General features: G+C 53.3%; 1 protein-coding gene across 1 annotated transcript; it reads right to left on the bottom strand.

The window, feature by feature from the left end:
- Window positions 1-1,346: 1,346 nt before the first annotated feature.
- Window positions 1,347-17,380, bottom strand: Myo1g (myosin IG). Its single transcript, XM_006973008.3, has 22 exons — window positions 17,185-17,380; window positions 15,399-15,607; window positions 15,151-15,244; window positions 14,177-14,342; window positions 13,886-13,939; window positions 13,385-13,495; window positions 13,006-13,122; window positions 11,909-12,133; window positions 11,678-11,823; window positions 11,240-11,354; window positions 10,863-11,033; window positions 10,579-10,649; window positions 7,451-7,525; window positions 7,144-7,276; window positions 6,382-6,548; window positions 5,848-6,055; window positions 4,905-5,128; window positions 4,084-4,228; window positions 2,912-3,016; window positions 2,581-2,694; window positions 1,713-1,867; window positions 1,347-1,638 (listed from the first exon to the last, which is right to left on the bottom strand). The coding sequence occupies exons 1-22, from the start codon at window positions 17,277-17,279 to the stop codon at window positions 1,482-1,484; spliced, it is 3,057 nt and encodes a 1,018-aa protein (XP_006973070.1). The 5' UTR covers window positions 17,280-17,380; the 3' UTR covers window positions 1,347-1,481.
- Window positions 17,381-18,355: the final 975 nt, after the last annotated feature.

The following is an 18,355-nucleotide window of genomic DNA, read 5'->3' on the forward strand; positions in this document are numbered from 1 at the left end:
CTGTGGACCTGAGGGGCTGTGGGTATGAGGTTTGCAGAGTTGAGGGTTGGATGGTCTCAGAATATAGGGCTAAGGGGCTAAGTGTATAAGGGTCTCAAGGTCTGTGGGTCTGTAGATCTGGGGGCCATGGGTCTGAGAGACTGGGTGTAGTGGGTAGCCATTCCAGCTTTGATCTAGAAGTTCCAACCCCCACTGAGGCTTTGGTAACTGTCACACCTACAAGGCGGGGCCAAGGGAGGAGCCTGAAGACCCGAGATCCGGATGTGCAGGCCCTCTTGGTTCCCAGACCCTGGACGCTGGAGGTAAACTGAGCAGAGTTCTCCAGAGAACACCGCCGGACTGCGCTACACCTTTCCCAGACTCTGTAAACTATCCATTCACTTGTAAGTTACCCCACAAAATAAACCTCCCTTTTAACTACGTGGAGTGGCCTTAATAATTTCACCAATAACTGGGAGTCTATGGAGCTATGGAGTCCAAGAGTCTGAGGATCTGTGGGACTAAGGACCTAAAGGGATGAGATACTGATGGTGAGGTGGTGCTTGCCTATAATGCCCACACTGTCATGAATCTGAGGCTGGTCCGGGCTATAAAGTTCCACACTGATATGGACTACCTTGCCAAAAAACAAACAAAATAGAAGAGCTCTGAAAGACTGTAGGATACCAAAGGACTGGGGGGTCTGTAGGAGGCTGAAGGGCTGAGGGGCTGAGGAGAGCTGAAGGGGGTTGAAGGGTCTGAGGGGCACTGAAGGCCTAGCAGGAGCAGGAACAAGGCTGGAGATGTGCTTAGCTGACTGGAGACATGGAAATGTGTCTACCCTGCCCTCCGTTAATGGCTGACCCATAAATCCAGATGCAGCATTACTTTCCAGTGAAGGGGATCCTGGCTGCTAAGCTCCGTTCTCCAATAGCTCGCCCGGAAGAGATCCTGTCACTTCAGATGTTATACTATTGCCCAACACCCAACCTGGACAGTTAGCAGCTGGGTCATGGTTGTCCAGCAGCTCACCCTGTAAGACCTCAGGGCTGCTCTGTCCTGTCCTGGAGCACCAAGGGCCATAATCCCAATGGGTAAGGAAGGAGAGAGACAAGGGCTGCAGAGGAATAAAGCCTGGAGACCATGGGAGCTGCCTTGGGTGTCCAGGAAAGCATGTTTATGGAGAGCACTTCCCTCAAACCATGGGCTCTAAATGTAGCCTGTCTCTGGCTTGGGGCTCTGACATCTGGGGTCTTGTCACCCACTTCAGACTGGGTCCTCGGGCCTCCTGCTTTAGTTTATGTGGGACCACTGTGGATGAGCAGCGAATACCGGGTAAACATTGGCCAAGGCAGTGGCAGCCACACTAGGCACAAATACAGCATCTTTATTGTGTGATGTTCCAGGCAGGGGTGGACACGTCCTGGCCTCTCGTGTGGCCAAGGCAAGGCCGGGTGTTTTTAGAACTGTGTGGAAGCCAAGCTGGACTGGCTTTGGCTTGCTCAGTGGCTTGGCCAGAGGAGGGTGAAGGCGCTGCGGCTGCATCGGAAATCTGGCTCAGGCTGCTCTGGCCTGGGCTCCACAGAGATGAGGCGCCGGGTACCACGCTGGCTGAGTGGGATGCAGTCAGAGACCCGGACCTCCAGGGTTCGTCCCTCCCTGTAGCAGGAAGAGCAGAGGGTCAGGGTGGCGGAGCTCTGTATGCCCACTTCCCAAAATGACCCGGGACTCACCCTTGGCAGTGTGCAGCTAGCATGCCCACCAGCTCCCCAATGCGATTGTCCAGCGGTGGCTGGGAACGGTGTAGACACACTACAAGATCATCATAGCCTTGGGCGTGCACCACCACCAGCTGGTCTCGTCCACTGGTCACACTCAGCCCTGTCACCTGAGCCAACAGCTTGGGGTCAGGGTCACATCAAGCCAACCACTTCCTTACAGGAGGACTTTCCTGAGCCCCCCCTCGGAAGCCCTGCCCTCGGCAGTGTGCCCACTCCAGGGTCCAGCCACCCCTCCACCATCCCTACCTCCCCTCTCTGATCCCTGCTGACAGAGGGGAGGGTTGGCATGACGTCATGCCAATGGGATATCGCTACTGTGTCACACAGAGGGACACCAGGGGTCCTTTGACTCTCTTAGCAACGGAGTCACTGGGGTTGGGAGACCCAGAGGTAACACAGCCTGATCCTTGTCCCAGGCTGCTCCTTGTCCTATGAGAAAGAAGATTCTTGGGAACAAAGCTGCCATGCACAGGACCAAGTAGCCATAGGGCCAGGCAGAGGAAGGGACAGGTCCCAGAGGAGGTGGCTAAAAGCTTTGGTGAGGGCTCAGATCTACACAGGCAGGAGATCCCCTAAGACAGCAAAGGCAGAGAGAGGGGCCATTTGGCTTGGCTAGAGCATGAAAGTATGAGGTGGGGGAGCCAAGGCCCTTGAGAAAGAAAGCCGCTATGCGGGTTTTCAGAGGAGTGCTGCCCCCTACTGGCTGAGGATGATCTGGATTATCCATCAGAGGTAAACAATGGAGATGGCGAGGTAAGGCTCCCAGCCCAGGGTCCTCACAGACACTCTCTAAGTGATGCAGAATGTCTACAGTGCTCACCGCATCCAGGGGCACAGCCCGCATCACCCGGTACTGTCGTCCAGGCTCCAGCTTGTAGAGATGCCGGTCTGTGAGGAGGAGGGCCCGGTCCCGGCTCTTGCGGAAGCGATTCACCTGCAGAAGAGCTTGCTGGGCCCAGGCTGGTACTGCCCAGCCTTCTCCAGGCCCAGCCACCCCAGCTTCCTCCCTCTCTATGACCTTTCCTCACTGACTGACCAAGGATGATGGTTTCTAAATGTCAGAAGTAACTGGAGCTGGGCTGAGGCTGCCTCAGGTCTCCCCTGAGTCCCTCCAGTCTTTGTCCACTGTGACCTCCAGGCCAAGTACCGACCTTGCGCACATGGCTGGAAAAAAGCACCGCTCCGAAACCATCCTTCTCCCGAAGTGCCTTTAGCTGCTCAGCAAACAGATGGGAAGCTGTGGGGTTGTCAGTGCCCTGAGGACAGATGATGGAAAGAGGTGTTTGGGATGGGGTCTGGAAACGTGCTTGACTGACAGAAACTCTCAGCAGAATACCACAACTCTCCTTCTTCGCCTTGGTGAACCTCAGTCGAGGCCCTGTACATCAGCGGCTGAGCACATGGGTTCTGTGAGAGCAGAGGGCACAGGACTTCGCTGCCAGACAGTCTAATGGCCTCCTTTTCCTGTACACTAGCCTAGCTGGCCTGACTCTATGTGTAGTTCTAGAGAAAGACTCCAGAAGGCATGAATGGGTTGCATGTCTCATTCAACCACACAGAAGTACCCTGGGGACCAGGCCCAGGGACAGTGTCATCGTATCAGTCAGCTTGACACCCCTGAGAAGAGGGAACCTCAATGAGGAACTGCCTCCCCCAGATTGGCCTGCGGCATGTCTATGTGGTATTTTCTTGATTGCTTACTGATGTAAGAGGGCCCTGGCCACTGTGGGTGGCGTCATCCCTAGGCAGATGGGCCTGGGCTCCCTAAATGATAGCTGAGCAAGCCAAGGAGAGTGAGCCAGGAAGCAACGTTCCCTCGCGGTGTGTGCTTCAGTTCCCGCCTTGACTTCTCTGGATGACTCACTGCACTCTGGAAACTGAAATGAACTCTTTCTCCCCAAGTTGTTTTTGGTCACAGTATTTATCACAGCAACAGAAGGCAAGCCAGGAGAGACAGCAACTTGATAATAGTCAGGAGAAGGTGAAGGGAGCCATGGCAACAGAAATACCGATAAGTGTGATGTGTGTGAGAATGTGTGTGCACACACAAGTGTGTGCTTATGCCTGAATGGGTACTGTATCTGAGACTATGAAGGGACAGCTATACCTGAGAACATGGGACTCTCAGGGGTCAGGGCTGCTCAGCAGAGTCCAGGATCGGGAATGGTTGAAAAATCCCAAAACCTCAAGCATGAACCTTTAGAGCAGGGCCGAGGAGAGGGTTCAACAGGCCAGGCAACCCCAGGATGGACAGAATAGCCGGGAAGACCCACTGCAGCGTCAGTTCTGAGCACCCAATGCCCCGGACCTGACGGATACTCACAGAGGACAGGTAGTCTCGGGCCCAGGCCCGTTGGCAGCCCCAGTCCTGACGCAATCCTTGCAAGGCCCCCATAGCAGCCACCTTGGCCTTGATCTGGGTCATGTCTGAAGGAGGGATGTTCTTCACTAACTGCCGGGCCCGCCACCTTGAAGAGGACAAGGATCAGAAGATACCTGTGTTCATAGCTTCTCCAGCCCTTCCCCAAAGAGTCATTTCTTTTCTTTTTTTCTTTCTTTTTTATTTTATTTTTGGTTTTTCAAGACAGGTTTTTTCCGTGTAGTTTTGGTGCCTGTCCTGGAACTCACTCTGTAGACCAGGTTGGCCTCGAACTCACAGAGATCTGCCTGGCTCTGCCTCCCGAGTGCTGGGATTAAAGGCGTGCGCCACCACCGCTCGGCCAAAGAGCCATTTCTTAATCTGATGCTGACTGCCCCTTGGGTCCCAATCCCTGTCTACCTCTCTGGCCTTGGCCTTTGTACCCAATGTGTGTCCCTAGGAGACAGCCTCCAAAGCCACAACCATTCAGCACCCCATGTTCTGGCACTTGCTTTGTGTCCTTCTGGAGAACTACTCAGACTTCAAGGTCCATGCCAACATGGCGTCCCCATTCCCCAGCCTAGCTAGCTAGCTTCCCCCAAGAAGGCCATGGCACTGGACCAGGACAGTGCCAGGACAGTCATGGTACATTGATGGCCAGTTCCTAGCACTCAGCCCTATCTTCCTGCTGATTAAAGGGGGTGGGGATGTGTCTCCCAGTCAGGTTCAAGGAGTCAGAGGACACTGGCCGTCCGGGAAATCACGCGGAGGGCTGAGGATGGTACCTGCTGAAGAGAACGTGGCACGTGTCCTGGAAGGGCTGTAACACGGCGGGTGGGGGTGGCCACACCAGGTCGCGGCCGTAGAGCGGGGGTTGCCGGGCAGCCTGGAACCGCCTCTGCAGCTCCACCAGGTGAGCGCGCACCTTGTGCCTCCGGAACCAGCGCATGATGGTGTAGATGGCCCTTAGTCGCCGGCAGCGCCACCTAGCCAGGGTGCCCCGCCATGCCTAGATGGAACACATGGGACAGAACACGGGGTCACTCCCAAGCACTCATTCTAAGTGTGGCCCCCCAGTCGTTCCTGCGCACCCCTGGCTTGTCTCCGAGAAGGCTGACCATGCCTCCTGCCCTTTGAAGCCAATTCTTTTTTTTTTTTTTGGTTTTTTTCGAGACAGGGTTTCTCTGCGTAACTTTGCGCCTTTCCTGGAGTTCACTTGGTAGCCCAGGCTGGCCTCGAACTCTCAGAGATCCACCTGGCTCTGCCTCCCGAGTGCTGGGATTAAAGGTGTGCGCCACCACCGCCCGGCCTTTGGAGCCAATTCTATCTGGAGGCTTGCTCTTGGGTAGGCGTGTGGCCCTCGAGGGTAGACAAGCCCTGCTCAAGGCTCTGCAGGCTCTCAGCAAAGAGCAGCTCCTCTGTACCACACCTTGTAAGTTGGCACCCCGAGGCTCCCTAGGCAGAAAGCTTGTGTGGGAGAGTGGAGAGAGGAGAGAGGAGATGGACATGCTTTCTCCGTGGCTCCCAGAGACAGAGGGACATCCCCAGAATGTGACCATCAGAACTCAGATCGAACGCCCTACAGGGAAGGCAGCCAGGGGCCCACACATAACTTGGAAAATATCGGGAGCACCATCAGGCGTGGGATGGGTGAAGCATATTCCGCAGATCTGTGTGGACACCCACGCCCACCTTGGGGGGTGTCCCCCCAGCACCCCTCCCTCGCACCTTCTGCAGCAATAACACAATGATGGGAATGAGGCGAGCTCGGCTCTGCTCCAGAGTGACTAGCGTCCTTGGGGATCGGATGAACAGCTTGCTATGGCCAAAGGCCACGTCGCCTTGCAGGCCATGCTGCTCCAGAAGGGCGCTCACAGCCTCCCTGTCAGAGCCCAGCAGGTGGTTGGGCCACGTGTACTCACAGGTCATCTTGTACCTGAATAGGAAGATGGGTACTGACATCAGGCAGTACACATGGGTCCCTGTCTCTGATCAGCCCTGGGAAGAATGTAGGGGTACTAGGAATCCCCAGGGCTGGAATCTTGACACACACACACACACACACACACACACACACACACACACACACACACACACACCACACACATCTTCCCCAGATTTTCTCACAGACATTTTGGTGTCTTGGGGCCAGAGGTACACTGGCTCCAACTTGCCTTATCATTTAAGACATTACTTAGGGTCCCTCTGCTTCTGCCCACCAGATTCCACGGCTCACATTGGGATGGGGGTGGGAGCTTGTACCTGAGCAGGAATCGAGGGTAGGGCTGGCGGGAGGCAAAGCCAGCCCTGCGGACCCTCACATTCTCCAGTAGCCCCAGGTATGCGACCTGGTGTCGACAGTGGGCCTCATCGAGCCGCCCAGCCACCTTGTCTTCGTTGGGTTTGATGCAACGGACATAGAAGGGCTCCTGGAGGGAGGGACAGAGGACACTTAGGGGCCCAAGCTAGCCGTTTCTCTGTGTCCTGCCTCAAGAAGCCAGGGTTTCTCTGGCCCACAAGAGCCTGGATTAGCAGACCTGGGACAAGTACAATCACAGTAGAACAAGGGACCCAGAGCCTCACCCTGGCCTGGAGCCTAACCAGAGCCCAGAGCTAGTAGGTTTCAGTCCAGGAAGGAGGAAGGAGCTCTTCTACCTCTCCTTCCTCCCTTCTTCCCAGAGAGGCTACCATTTCTGGATGTTCTGTTAACACATTCTTCCATACCCTCCTCCCAGTCGCTCCTCTGACTTTTGACTTGAAGCTCCCCAAGAAAGCTAGTGCCAATTTCCTGTCTGGGTGGCTCTCAGACCCTCTTACCCAGGAGGCAGTGGGCTAGAGGTTTACTGGTTCCAAAGTCTGCCCTGTGTTCAGCGATTGTTCGAGTCTGACCTCTGAGTCCCATATCTAACCTCTGCTATAGCTCAGGTCCCTAGTGGGGCAGACAGGGTTCAAGGAGACAGAATAAAATTCCCGCGCCTCCATGACGTGTACCCAAGGCACAGAGAAGGATTTGGAAGGTAATACCTTGGAAGCCAAGTTCTCCACTAGGGAAACCATGGAGTTCTTAAAGAGTGTGCCAGCTGTCAGGGGGCGCTTGGTCACTTCTGTGATGTCCTGTTGCCCATCTGGCCACATGGCCCGCAAGGTAGGGTCCGCACTGTAAACACAAGCTGCATTTACCAGATACCCTGGCAGGTATCCACGTAATCCAGTATGGCTCCAATAACTATATAGTTTTATATCTGAACCCCAGGCTGTCTGTGAGTTAAGTAGGGATTAGACCTCAGAGTCCCCGAAGACCCCCAGTGTGGGCGCAGCAAGACACACTCACCTATTGTACAGCAGCCGTTTGAAGTCCTGGAAAAGGGAGTCTCTATTCTTGTCAATGAAGCCCTCCACAGAGTACCTGACCAAGACCAGAGTGGGTGAGCAGATCAAGGGCCAGGCAGCCAGACTACCAAGAAAGCCCCCGGCTTCTGCTACCTGCCTCTAATTCCTGGGTCTTCCTGCCTGCTACCCTCTGCTTCCCCTGTCCCCCTCACATCTGTATTCTCCTTGTCACCTACACCTGTTCTCCTTAGGAGACGCTTCCCTCCCGGAAAAGAACTCAGTGACTGAGGTCCCAGGACTGAAGCTAATCCCAGCACCCAGCACCAAAAACTGAAGCTAATCCCAGCACCAAATCCTAGCTCTTCCTTGAGTGCACTGGGTGGTGGCTTTGGAAAAGCTATCTCATCACTATGCTTCTTGAGGTGCGTTCAATACTTGAAGCAGGTGTCTTCACTACTGAGTGTCTACAAATACCAGCAATTACAGTTATGATGAACAGCTCCAACCTTGTGACATAAGAGCCTCAGGATAATCATCTGGTTCTTGGACCACTAGAAAGCTAATTGATAAATATCGGCTCTGCCTGTAGTGCTGATGAAGACTCAAGACGCTGATTACTGTGGGCAGGTGTGATCATCTGTCTCCTCTCCTTGGGACCCTTCCATCAAGCACTATCCTTCTCTTGAGTCACCTCAAATCCTCTCAGAGAGGAATGAGAGGTAAATTATCATACATAATGACCATCCCAGGAAGAAAACCTAGGCTTTGATGCTGTGGGATGGTCTGTATGTCAAATTGCTCTGGTTGGTCAATAAATAAAACACTGATTGGCCAGTGGCCAGGCAGGAAGTATAGGCAGGACTAACAGAGAAGAGAATTGAGAGAACAGGAAGGCAGAAGGAGACACTGCCAGCTGCCGCCATGACAAGCAGCATGTGAAGATGCTGGTAGGTAAGCCACGAGCCACGTGGCAGGGTATACATTTATAGAAATGGGTTAATTTAAGATATAAGAACAGTTAGAAAGAAGCCTGCCACAGACAAACAGTTTAAATAATATAAGCGTCTGTGTGTTTATTTTATAAGTGGGCTGTCGGACTGCCGGGGCTTGGTGGGACCCGGAGAGAAGCTCTCCAGCTACACGTTGATGCTCAGAGCTGTTGTGCTAGCTAGTTTAGTTTTTTGTCAACTTGACACAAGCTAAAGTCATCTGAAAAGTGGAAACCTCTGTTGAGGAAACGCCTCCATCACTTTGACCTACAGGCAAGTCTGCGGGACATTTTCTTTTTTATGTATAATTGTTAGAGATTTATTTATTTGTTTGTAGTTTATGTGTATGGGTGTTTTGCCTGCATGTATGTCTGTGCATGACTTGTGTCTTTGGTGCCCATGGAGACCAGAAGAAGGCATCAGATCCCCTAGGACTAGAGTGATAGACAGTTGTAAGCTGTCATGTAGGTGCTGGGTATCAAACCCAAGTCCTCTAGAAGAGGATCCAGTATTCCTAAGCACTGAGCCATCTCTCCAGCCCTGGGACATTTTCCTGTTTGATGTGAGAGAGCCCAGACCACTGTGAGCAGAACTATCCCTGGGAAGGTGGTCCTGGGTTATGTAAGAAAGCAGGCTGAGCCAAGGAAAGCAAGCCAGCAAGCATCACTTCTCCTTGGCCTCTTCTTTCATTCCTGCCTGGAGTTCCTGCTCCTCCTTCCCTCAATGATAAACTATAATTGGATTATGTGACTGAAATAAACCTTTTCCTCCCCAAGTTGCTTTTGGTCATGGTCTGCTGTGGGATGTCTTTCTGTATGCTGTGAATATGTGTTGCTCCCACTGGCTAATAAATAAAACTGTTTTGGCCTATGGCAAGGCAGCTTAGAGGTCCACAGAAAATCCAAGGAGAGAGAGAGAGGAAGAAGAAAGACAGAGGAAGAAGAGACTCTGCCAGCCTGCTGCCCAAGGAACAACATGCCAGCAGACTGGTAAAGCCACGGAACACATGGCAAAACATAGATTAATAGAAATGGGTTAATTTGAGATATAAGAGCTAGCTAACAAGAGGCCTGCAATAGGCCATACAGTTTGTAAGTAATATAAACCTGTGTGTGTTTACTTGGGTCCGAGAGGCTGCTGGACGGGCAGGACACAGGAAAATTTCTGACTGCAATGGTCCTTATCACAGCAATGGAAAGCTAACTCGGACAGATGTCTGGAGACTGCAGTGAGTCCCCACCTGGGGGCTAATTATAAATGCAGGATCTTAGTCAGGATGTCATGGTACATATATATATAACCCCAACAATTGGAAGACTGATGCCAGAGAACCACAGGTCCTAGTTCAGACTGGGCCACGTAGTGAGTGACAATCTATATGGAACATGTAAGTACTGGAGATACATTCACTGGAACAGTGTTTGCCTACCATGTGCACAAGGCCCCAAATTTGACCTCCAGAACAAAAAGAAGAAGAAGAAGAAGAAGAAGAAGAAGAAGAAGAAGAAGAAGAAGAAGAAGAAGAAAGGAAGGAAGGAAGGAAGGAAAGAAGGAAGGAAATGGAAAGGGAGAAAAGAAGAAAAAGACAAAAAGAAATGCAGTGTTCTGGCTGTCTAGGGCCCACCTTCCAACCCGAAGCTCCCTCAAATAACAAGGGTAGGGTAGGGCCCTGGAGTGGTTATTTTGTTGGTAGTTTTTTTTGAGACAGGGCTCCCTATTGTATAGCCCTGGCTGTCCTGGAAATTACTATGTAAAGCAGGATGGTCTTGAACTCACAGAGATGCACCTGTCTCTGCCTTCTAAGTGCTGGGATTAAAGATGTGCACCACCATGCCCAGCTTGACCTGTTTTTTTTTTTTTTTTTTTAGATTTATCACATATACAGTGTTCTGCATGCAGGTATGCCTGCACGCCAGAAGAGGGCACCAGACCCCATTATAGATGGTTGTGAGCCACCATGTAGTTGCTGGGAATTGGACCTCTGGAAGAGCAATCAGTGTTCTTAACCCCTGAGCCATCTCTCCAGCCTTGACCTGGGTATTTTAAAAGAGCTTGTAGATGCATAGAGCTGGGGTAGGACACCAGACTTTGTGTCTTTCCTGTACCTATGCTTCTTGGGACTTCTGAAGGTGGGACTTACGTGACATCCCCTGCATAATGTTTGATCCGGAAGTCTCGGCCAAACTCCATGGTTTTGTCGGTAGGGCAAAGCTGTGGGACAGGCCAAAAGTAAGACACCGACAATAGAGGCAGCTTTGTAGTATATGTGAGGGGACGGTCCCACAGCCACCCTTGCTGGACGGAGGTAACTGTGACCTCAGTGGCACCAGGCTAGGTTGGCCAAGAACCCAATGAGGCATGAGCACCGTAAGTCCTCTGTGCGTGTCCCCCGTCTCTGCCATAGCACAGGGACAGCTAGAGCACCTGGCGGCTGGAATAGTGCGGGTGGTGGCGGTGGTGTGTGTCCAGGGTCTGCAGGAAGATCCGGTCAGTGATGGGGCCTGCCGTGCTGCAGGCCTCGTCTAGCACAGCCAGGATGCCTCGGTGGGGCCGCTCCACTAGTTCCACAATGGTGGCGTTGTTGAAGTATTCGATCTGGAGTGGAGACCACCAGGAGGGAGGCTCTAGAAAAACTCCTGACACTGGCCAGTCACCTCCCCCTGCTCAGTGTCTGCTTATTGGCCTCCGGGTCACATGAGGCTCCTAAGGCATCCTCCTCCCTGACAGCCACCACGCCCCCCGCCCGGCCCCGCCCCGCCCCGCCCAGCCCCGCCCAGCCCCGCCCAGCTGCCGGTGCTCACGCTCTGCCAGGCGATGCCCTCACGCTCATACTCCTCCTGCTCTTGCTTCAGGATAAGCTGGATAAAGAGCTGCTGGAGCTTCTCATTGCAGTAGTTGATGCAGAACTGCTCAAAGCTGGGGGGTGGGGGTGGGACCTTCTTCAGAGGGGCTCTCACTCCTAACAGCTCTGCACGGTGGGTTATGAACTCTCCGCCCGACCACCCCATGCCCCAGAATGGACTTCGGAGCCATCAACAAAAGAAGTGAGCCCCCAAATTTTGCCTATCATCAGGTTACCTAACTGGCTGAGGGCACAGCCAAGGCAAGCTTAGAGGACTCAAGGACCAGCAGGAGACTCTAAACATTCCTTCCTCCTGGCCCAACCAAAATTTCTGGATTATAGTGGCCACAGTGGTTACAGGGTCAAAGGTACAGTTGTGGTTGGCTGGGTCGCCTACCTGTTGACGGGGAATACTTCAAAGCCATAGATGTCCAGCACACCAATGACTGTGTCCTTGCCGTCACGACGAGGGTCCCGGTCCCGGGGTTCCATGATGCCATTGATCCTGTCCACAACCCACTCAAACAACCTCTGGTACACTGCCTGGAGCAGAACATGGTTTCTGTGATACCAACCCACCATCCTTATCAAGGCCCCATGGTTTCTCCCTCCAACTCTCTGGGAATACCTTGGCACAGGCGTCCCGGGCATAGCTGGCCTCAGCCACGGTGTGGCCCTTCTCTATGAGTTCTCGGCCTCCTGAAGCCACTGTACGGGCCAGCAAGGTTCGAAGAACAAGGTCCTTGGGTGTGGCTGTCAGCTTGGCCACATAGCCCACCAGGGCCTCCTCAGTCACTGCGAGGCCTCCTTTCTGTGACCCATTTTCTTCTGTCTCCACAAACTCGATGTTTCCCTGGTGATGAAGGGATCATCAACAGTCTAGGCTCCATGTCCCCAGGGAGTCTAGCTGCCTTTGGACAGAGAGAAGGGAAGGTAGAGGATGGATGTGGGGGAACACAGTTTCCTCTCACACAGCACTGTCTACTGATCGCTGTGGGCCACAGACACAGCAGAGTTCTAAAACCTTCAACTGAGGTCTTTCTTTCTTTCTTTTTTTTTTTTTTGAAAATTTAAGCCATAATTTATTGCTTTATGTTATCGAACATTTTGTCTCTAGTTCTTTCCTTTACCCAATTACACATATGTTGGACTCTTTCAGATCCTCTGACCTGTTCACAAGTTACTCTTTCTTAAACCCTTGTATCACTATCAGTTTCTGGAATTCTAAACCTAATGATTGTATTAGTTAACCTTTCATTATTTTGAGTCAAGGTATAAGAGTTTTTAGAACCTGGTCAGCTGGTCCCTTACTTTGGACTATAGACAACTTTTATTGACTTATACTTATTTTCTTTATTCTATTTAGCAATTAATCTCATATAATATTTCTTATTTTGTTTCAGAAACCTTACACTTCAGTTGTACAATAACAAATTAGCTCGGTCAACTGAGGTCTCTTGAAGAGAACTGAAGTCGAGAGGCGTGAGGAACAGCTCACAGGCCACACCACCAGAGCCTTGATCGTCAAGGCTCAGCTCTTAAGGAGCATAATCCAGGCCCCCAGCTTTCTACCAGACCCCTAGTGTGCATCACCAACTCACACTCAGCAGGGGAGGAAGGCAGTTCAATGACTTTGCTGAAATATCCCGCAGTGAGTCCAGTCCTTCCCCCACGAGGTTCCCAGGAGGAGAGGTTGCCCCCCCAGGTCATCCAGGCCAAGCTCACCAGGTGCAGTATAGCGGCTAGGATTCGATGGATGGACTCCATCTCCTCGGGACTGAAGCCAATGATCCTCATAGCCTCCATCACGGCTTGGTGGTTCTTCTCATCACTATCCAAGGCCTAGGGAAGAAGGTGTTTACCACCCAGGCTAACATGGGCCCAGGACACCTGCCTTTAATAGGCCTCGATTCCTCCATCGCAGGCAGCTGCTCACCCATCTCTTCTCCATCCCTGGCCCTGTATCTCCATCCCGTGCTCATCCTGTATCCTGTCTCCTCCCTGAACTGTTTTCTCTCCCGCTTTCTTGAGCTGTTCACACCCTCTGGCCTGAGGCAACCGCTGTCTACTCCCAGAGTCCGAGACCCGTCCCCCTTGTCCTCACATTGTGCACACCCATGTGGAGCCCAGCTCCCTGACGTGTGAAATTATACACAGCAGGATTTCTCTCCAGATGTAATCCTTGCAGCTCTTGGTCGTCGCCGCCCCTAAGCAGCTGGAAGACACAGAAGTCCTCTAGTTAGGCACTGAGTTTCAAGGGCCCTCCTCTACCGACTTCATCCCCCAACAGGAAGAGGATGACTCCAACACAGAACCCATAGAACAAACTGTGTCCCAGGGTACTTATAGTCTCTGGGTCTCAGATGTTGGAGACATCTCCATTTTCAAGGATCTCCCGCCCTCTGGTGCCTGGGGTGAGGTACGATGTTTGGAACGGATGTAAGGGAATAAAGATGGTGTTTGGGGGCAAGTCGGTGTGGGATAGAGAGGGGGAGCTGGAGGCAGTGAGGAAGGGTGGAAGACAGGTCAGCCTACCTACTGCCCTTCCCTGCCTCTCTTGGTTTGCTAGTTTGCTCTCATCCCCTGCCCCCTCACAGAGGTTTACCTGGTAGAAGGCGTGGAAGTTCCTCTCCCCCACATGCTGCTTGAGGACCCTGGACTGAGGCAAGAGGGGTAGTTGGATCCCAGTCTGGGAGCGGGTCTGTACCATGGACCCCCTCTGTGTATTTCCAGGTGGAAAGCATCCCAGGAGGAGGAACGCTGTGACAAAGGTCACCGAGGCCCAGAGACGGGCCACTCAGAGCTCTGCTCTCCCAGTGTGCAACATCAAGTCAGTATGCTCCCAGTCCCTGGGACCTTCATGTCGGGGAAGGGTCTCCTCAGCCCACCTGCCCACCTTCTCCAGCAGATAGCTGTGGATGTGTCCTCCAACAGGATCCCCCTTGAAGTCGAAGTTGATGTCCATGTACTTGCCGAAGCGGCTAGAGTTGTGGTTGCGATTGGTGCGGGCGTTGCCAAAAGCTTCCAGCACACAGGTGGACTTGAGTAGCACATCCTTCACCCTGTGGACAGAGGGACAGGAGGCTCAGCGCCAGGACCCCCCATCCGAAGGACGATCACAGCGTCGCAGGGTGGGCCAGGAAGCCGAGCTGGCTGAGGGGTGAGCGGTCCACCGTGTTCAGAGTGCACTTTGCCCTGCGCATAATAGTCATCTTCCTTCTGAGACCTGCGGATGCTCTTGTCCAGCTTGCTTGCGTCACACACATTGTCTGTGCAGCTCTGAGCCCAGACCACGCGCTCAGCAAACGCTATGTTCTGTTTCTTGTGGTCACCCCCATGTCCCATCTGTTTTGCAGTAGACCTTTAGCAACAGTTAGGGAGCAGTGATGGTCCCATGCCAGGAGACTGACATCCTTGCAGGAGTCCTGCAAGCCCCGACCACAACATTACTACTGGAAGAGACAGGCTAAGACCCAGGAAGGTACTTCCGCAGGGCCTGGATGGGGAGTGGAGGGCTAGGCAAGCCAGTCCATTTCCTGGATCAGGCGACTGGAACACGTATGTCTGCCTGGCTCTCCTCATCAGGCTGTCAATTTCTCCAGACTTCTGTAGACGCCACAAAATGTTCCCTTTCCTGCTTTGGGACCTGTTGACGTCACCCCCTCCCCAGCTGCCAGTGTGCACACCTCGTCTCAGCCCCCTCATCCGAAAGGTCCTCGGTGTGGCTTTAGGATATGGAGAGCGACCTGGAGCCTTCCAAACAGAGAGCTAGCTGCTTGAGCTGGCCTTTATCCTTTGTTTGTTACTTCCTAGCCCAAGGCAAGCCCCAGCAAAGATGTCTCAACCCCGCTGGGACCCCTCAGTGCTCACCTCTCCACCTCAGCCCTCTGGCTTGGGTTGGTGACCGCAGCGATGTACTGCATGATTTGCTTGCTGGCTTCTGTCTTCCCTGCCCCGCTCTCCCCTGCCGGGAAGAAAGGGAATGGTAGCCTCCACCACGTGGCCCACCCTAGCCCACCCAGATCCTTGTTCCTGTCCCATCTTTAGAGCGGAGAGCACCACCACCTTCGCTTATGAATGAGGCATGGCTCTGGCATCCGGTTCAGAGGCACGGGTACCTGAGATGACGATGCAGGTGTCCCGGGATCTACGCTTCATTGCCTTGTAGGCAGCATTGGCCACCGCATAAAGATGAGGTGGTCGCTCGTAGAGCTCACGGCCCTGGTACTTGGCAATGGCCTCGGGCCCATACAGAGGCAGCTCCTGGTAGGGGTTCACGGATACCAGCACCTCACCAATGTAGGTATAGATGCGGCCCTTCTCAAACCTAGGGACAGCAGAGCAAAGCCTCAGCTTTCACAACCATGGGAGGTCCACGTGGGAGGCCCCACACAGTCAAGAATCCCATCCCAGAAAAGATCATAGAGAGGAGGAAAGGGGGGGCCTCGTTGACTTAAGACTCCCTGGTGCCATTTTGAGCCACCCAGAACAGTCACCAGCACAGTGCCTAGTGTGTGGTCCACGCTGCTTCTCCAACAGGATGCTCAGGTCCCAGGAATCAGGACCATCCCTTCCACAAAAGGGAGTTGACTTGTGAAAGAACCCTGGGTCTTTCACAAGAGTCAGGCTGGCCCCAGGTGACCCCTGCAGGACAGCTGGGCTGATGAGACTGAGAAAAGGGGACTCTTCCAGGGAGGGGGCCTTGGTTGTTTCCTGTGTCAGAGTTTAGGCGGGACCAGAGCCGGAAGGGGACTCGCCCTGCCCCACCCAAATCATAGGGTGGTGATTTGCTAGCCTTTTTACCCCCTAGTCATGGCCACGGCCCCTCTCCCACACCTCTTCAGACTTCTCCACCCTTCCGTTCACAAACCAAGTTAGCGGCAGGAGCCCGGGTCTGTGCCTCTCTTGGAGTCTGTGCTCTGAGAGAAGTATTGACCTGCCTGCTCCTTGGGGCCCCAGCTGCCTTTGGTGTGTGAGACCCGCTCAACCCCAGGCAGGAACTCTTAGGCTTCCTCTTTCTCTGCCACTTGTGACATGGGTACTCCCAGGGACTACAGACTGTGTGACCTGCAGCCACTGTCCTCTGGGGCTCAGCGTACAAAGCGGAGACGGCATGATTGTGAGCTCGCTCTTCATGTGAATGAAGTAGACTGACAAAGAATTGACTCATTTCCTGGAGAGCCCTCTCCACGGGTCAGCCCGTGGCCTCCACCTCTGTGCCTAGGGAGATTCCTTGTCCTCAAGTGCTCTCCAAGGAGCTTTCTTGCACCCAGCAGATCTCCCCAGGAGGCAGGCATGATCTCCCCAGCTGCACACAAGGCCATTTGCCATACCACGCTTCTAGCTCCTGGAGTCCTCCCTGCCTGCCTTCCTCAGTGGCAAAACAGGCTCAGGTATCAATGCCGCCAGTCGTAGCCTGCGGCCCCTCTCACGAACAACCCAGAGCATCATGCCAACTTGCTGCAATGATTGGGACCCTAGGGTGGAGCCCCCTTCATTTTGAAGTTCCTAAGGAGGCTCAAGTCAGATCCCACATGAGACCCAGGGAAGAAACATCTACAGGTACAGAGAGAAAAAGGCAGTACAGTTCCTGGTCCCCATGCCTTTGCCCATCTTTCTCAGGAGGGCATCACACTCTGGTCTTGTCAACTAGGGTGTGGTGAGAGCGAGTGGGCAGCTCCGGTTCTGAACTTTCTGGGTGGCCATTATGTCCCCGAGTCACTATCATTTCAGCCTGTATTGTCTAGGTATGTGTGACCTTGTCCCCGTTCCTGATGATGGGACCAGTCAGTGTGTACCGTTCTTGCTTCCCTCAGGTCTGCATGGATGAGAGGGGAGGGGAGGAGGGAAAGGAGCCCATCACCCCCCTCCCCCGCCACACACACCACACACACACACACCTACCTGAGCTGCAGGTTCTTCATGAAGTCCTCCATTGTCAGTTGGTCCAAAAGCACGAAGTCAGGCTTTCCATACTCAGGACCTTCCTCATCCTCCATCCTGCCCACTGGAAGCACCCAGACCAGGGCGCCAGAGCTTTCTGTACAGGGGTGAAGGGGAAGACAGAAAGGGGAGGCCCAGCCCCGCCTAACTCCTACGGTGCTGCTGCGGAGAAGTAGGAAGTGGGTTCTGCCGGGGGGAGCTGGCCCTGCCCACTTGCTGCAGCTCCCTTGCCTGGGCGCTTCAAGTGCTGTTTCCTGCTCCCTGGCCCTGGTCTGCTTAACGGTCCTCTGCTCTGATGGGACCCTTGTCCTCCTCAAAGCTCTTTTCAAGCTAGGCATAGTAGTACATGCTTGTAACCCCAAGCACTCCAAAGGTTAAGGGCAGGCTGGGGACGTAGCTCAGTTGGTAGAGTGCTTGCCCAACATTCATGAAGCCCTGGGTTCAACCCTTAGCGCCTCATAAAAACCAGCCATGGCAGCACATGCCTGCAGTCCCAACACTTGGAGAAGGATCAGAAGTTCAAGGTGGTATCTTACCATATAGCTAGTTTGAGACCATCTGGGCTATGGGACGCTCTTGTATCAAGAGCGGTTGTGGGAAATGGTGTGGTGGTGCATGCTTTTAGTCCCAGCACTCCGGAGAGGCAGAGGCAGGCACATCTCTGAGTTCAAGGCCAGCCTGGTCTAGAGTGAGATCCAGGACAGTCAGGACTATTTCACAGAGAAACCCTGTCTCAAAAAAGGGGGGGGGGAGCGGGGAAGGGGTTGGGGCTGAAAGATTGCCATAAAATCAAGGTCAAAATAGTCACCATAATGAGTTGAAGGCCTGATATAGCAAGACCCTGTCTCAAAACAACAGAAGCTCCTGCTCCCCACAAGATGTTTGAGGACTGATTTCCAACCTTGACAGCACATAATCTGGAGGCCCCTAGAGATCCCTGGCCCTCATTTCTTCCTCTCTTTCTTCTCTTTAACTCTGTAGCCCAAACTGGCCTTCTTTCTGCCTTAGCTCCCTAATGTAGCTAGGATTGTACCAGGCCCAGCAAAAGGGATGATTCCTTTTCATTTAAAAAATATAACGTTTATTTTATGTGTATGAGTGTTTTGTCTACATGTGTATAAGTGCACTGTGT

Source organism: Peromyscus maniculatus, chromosome 10 (assembly GCF_049852395.1).
Source record: "Peromyscus maniculatus bairdii isolate BWxNUB_F1_BW_parent chromosome 10, HU_Pman_BW_mat_3.1, whole genome shotgun sequence".
NCBI classification, from domain to species: domain Eukaryota; kingdom Metazoa; phylum Chordata; class Mammalia; order Rodentia; family Cricetidae; genus Peromyscus; species Peromyscus maniculatus.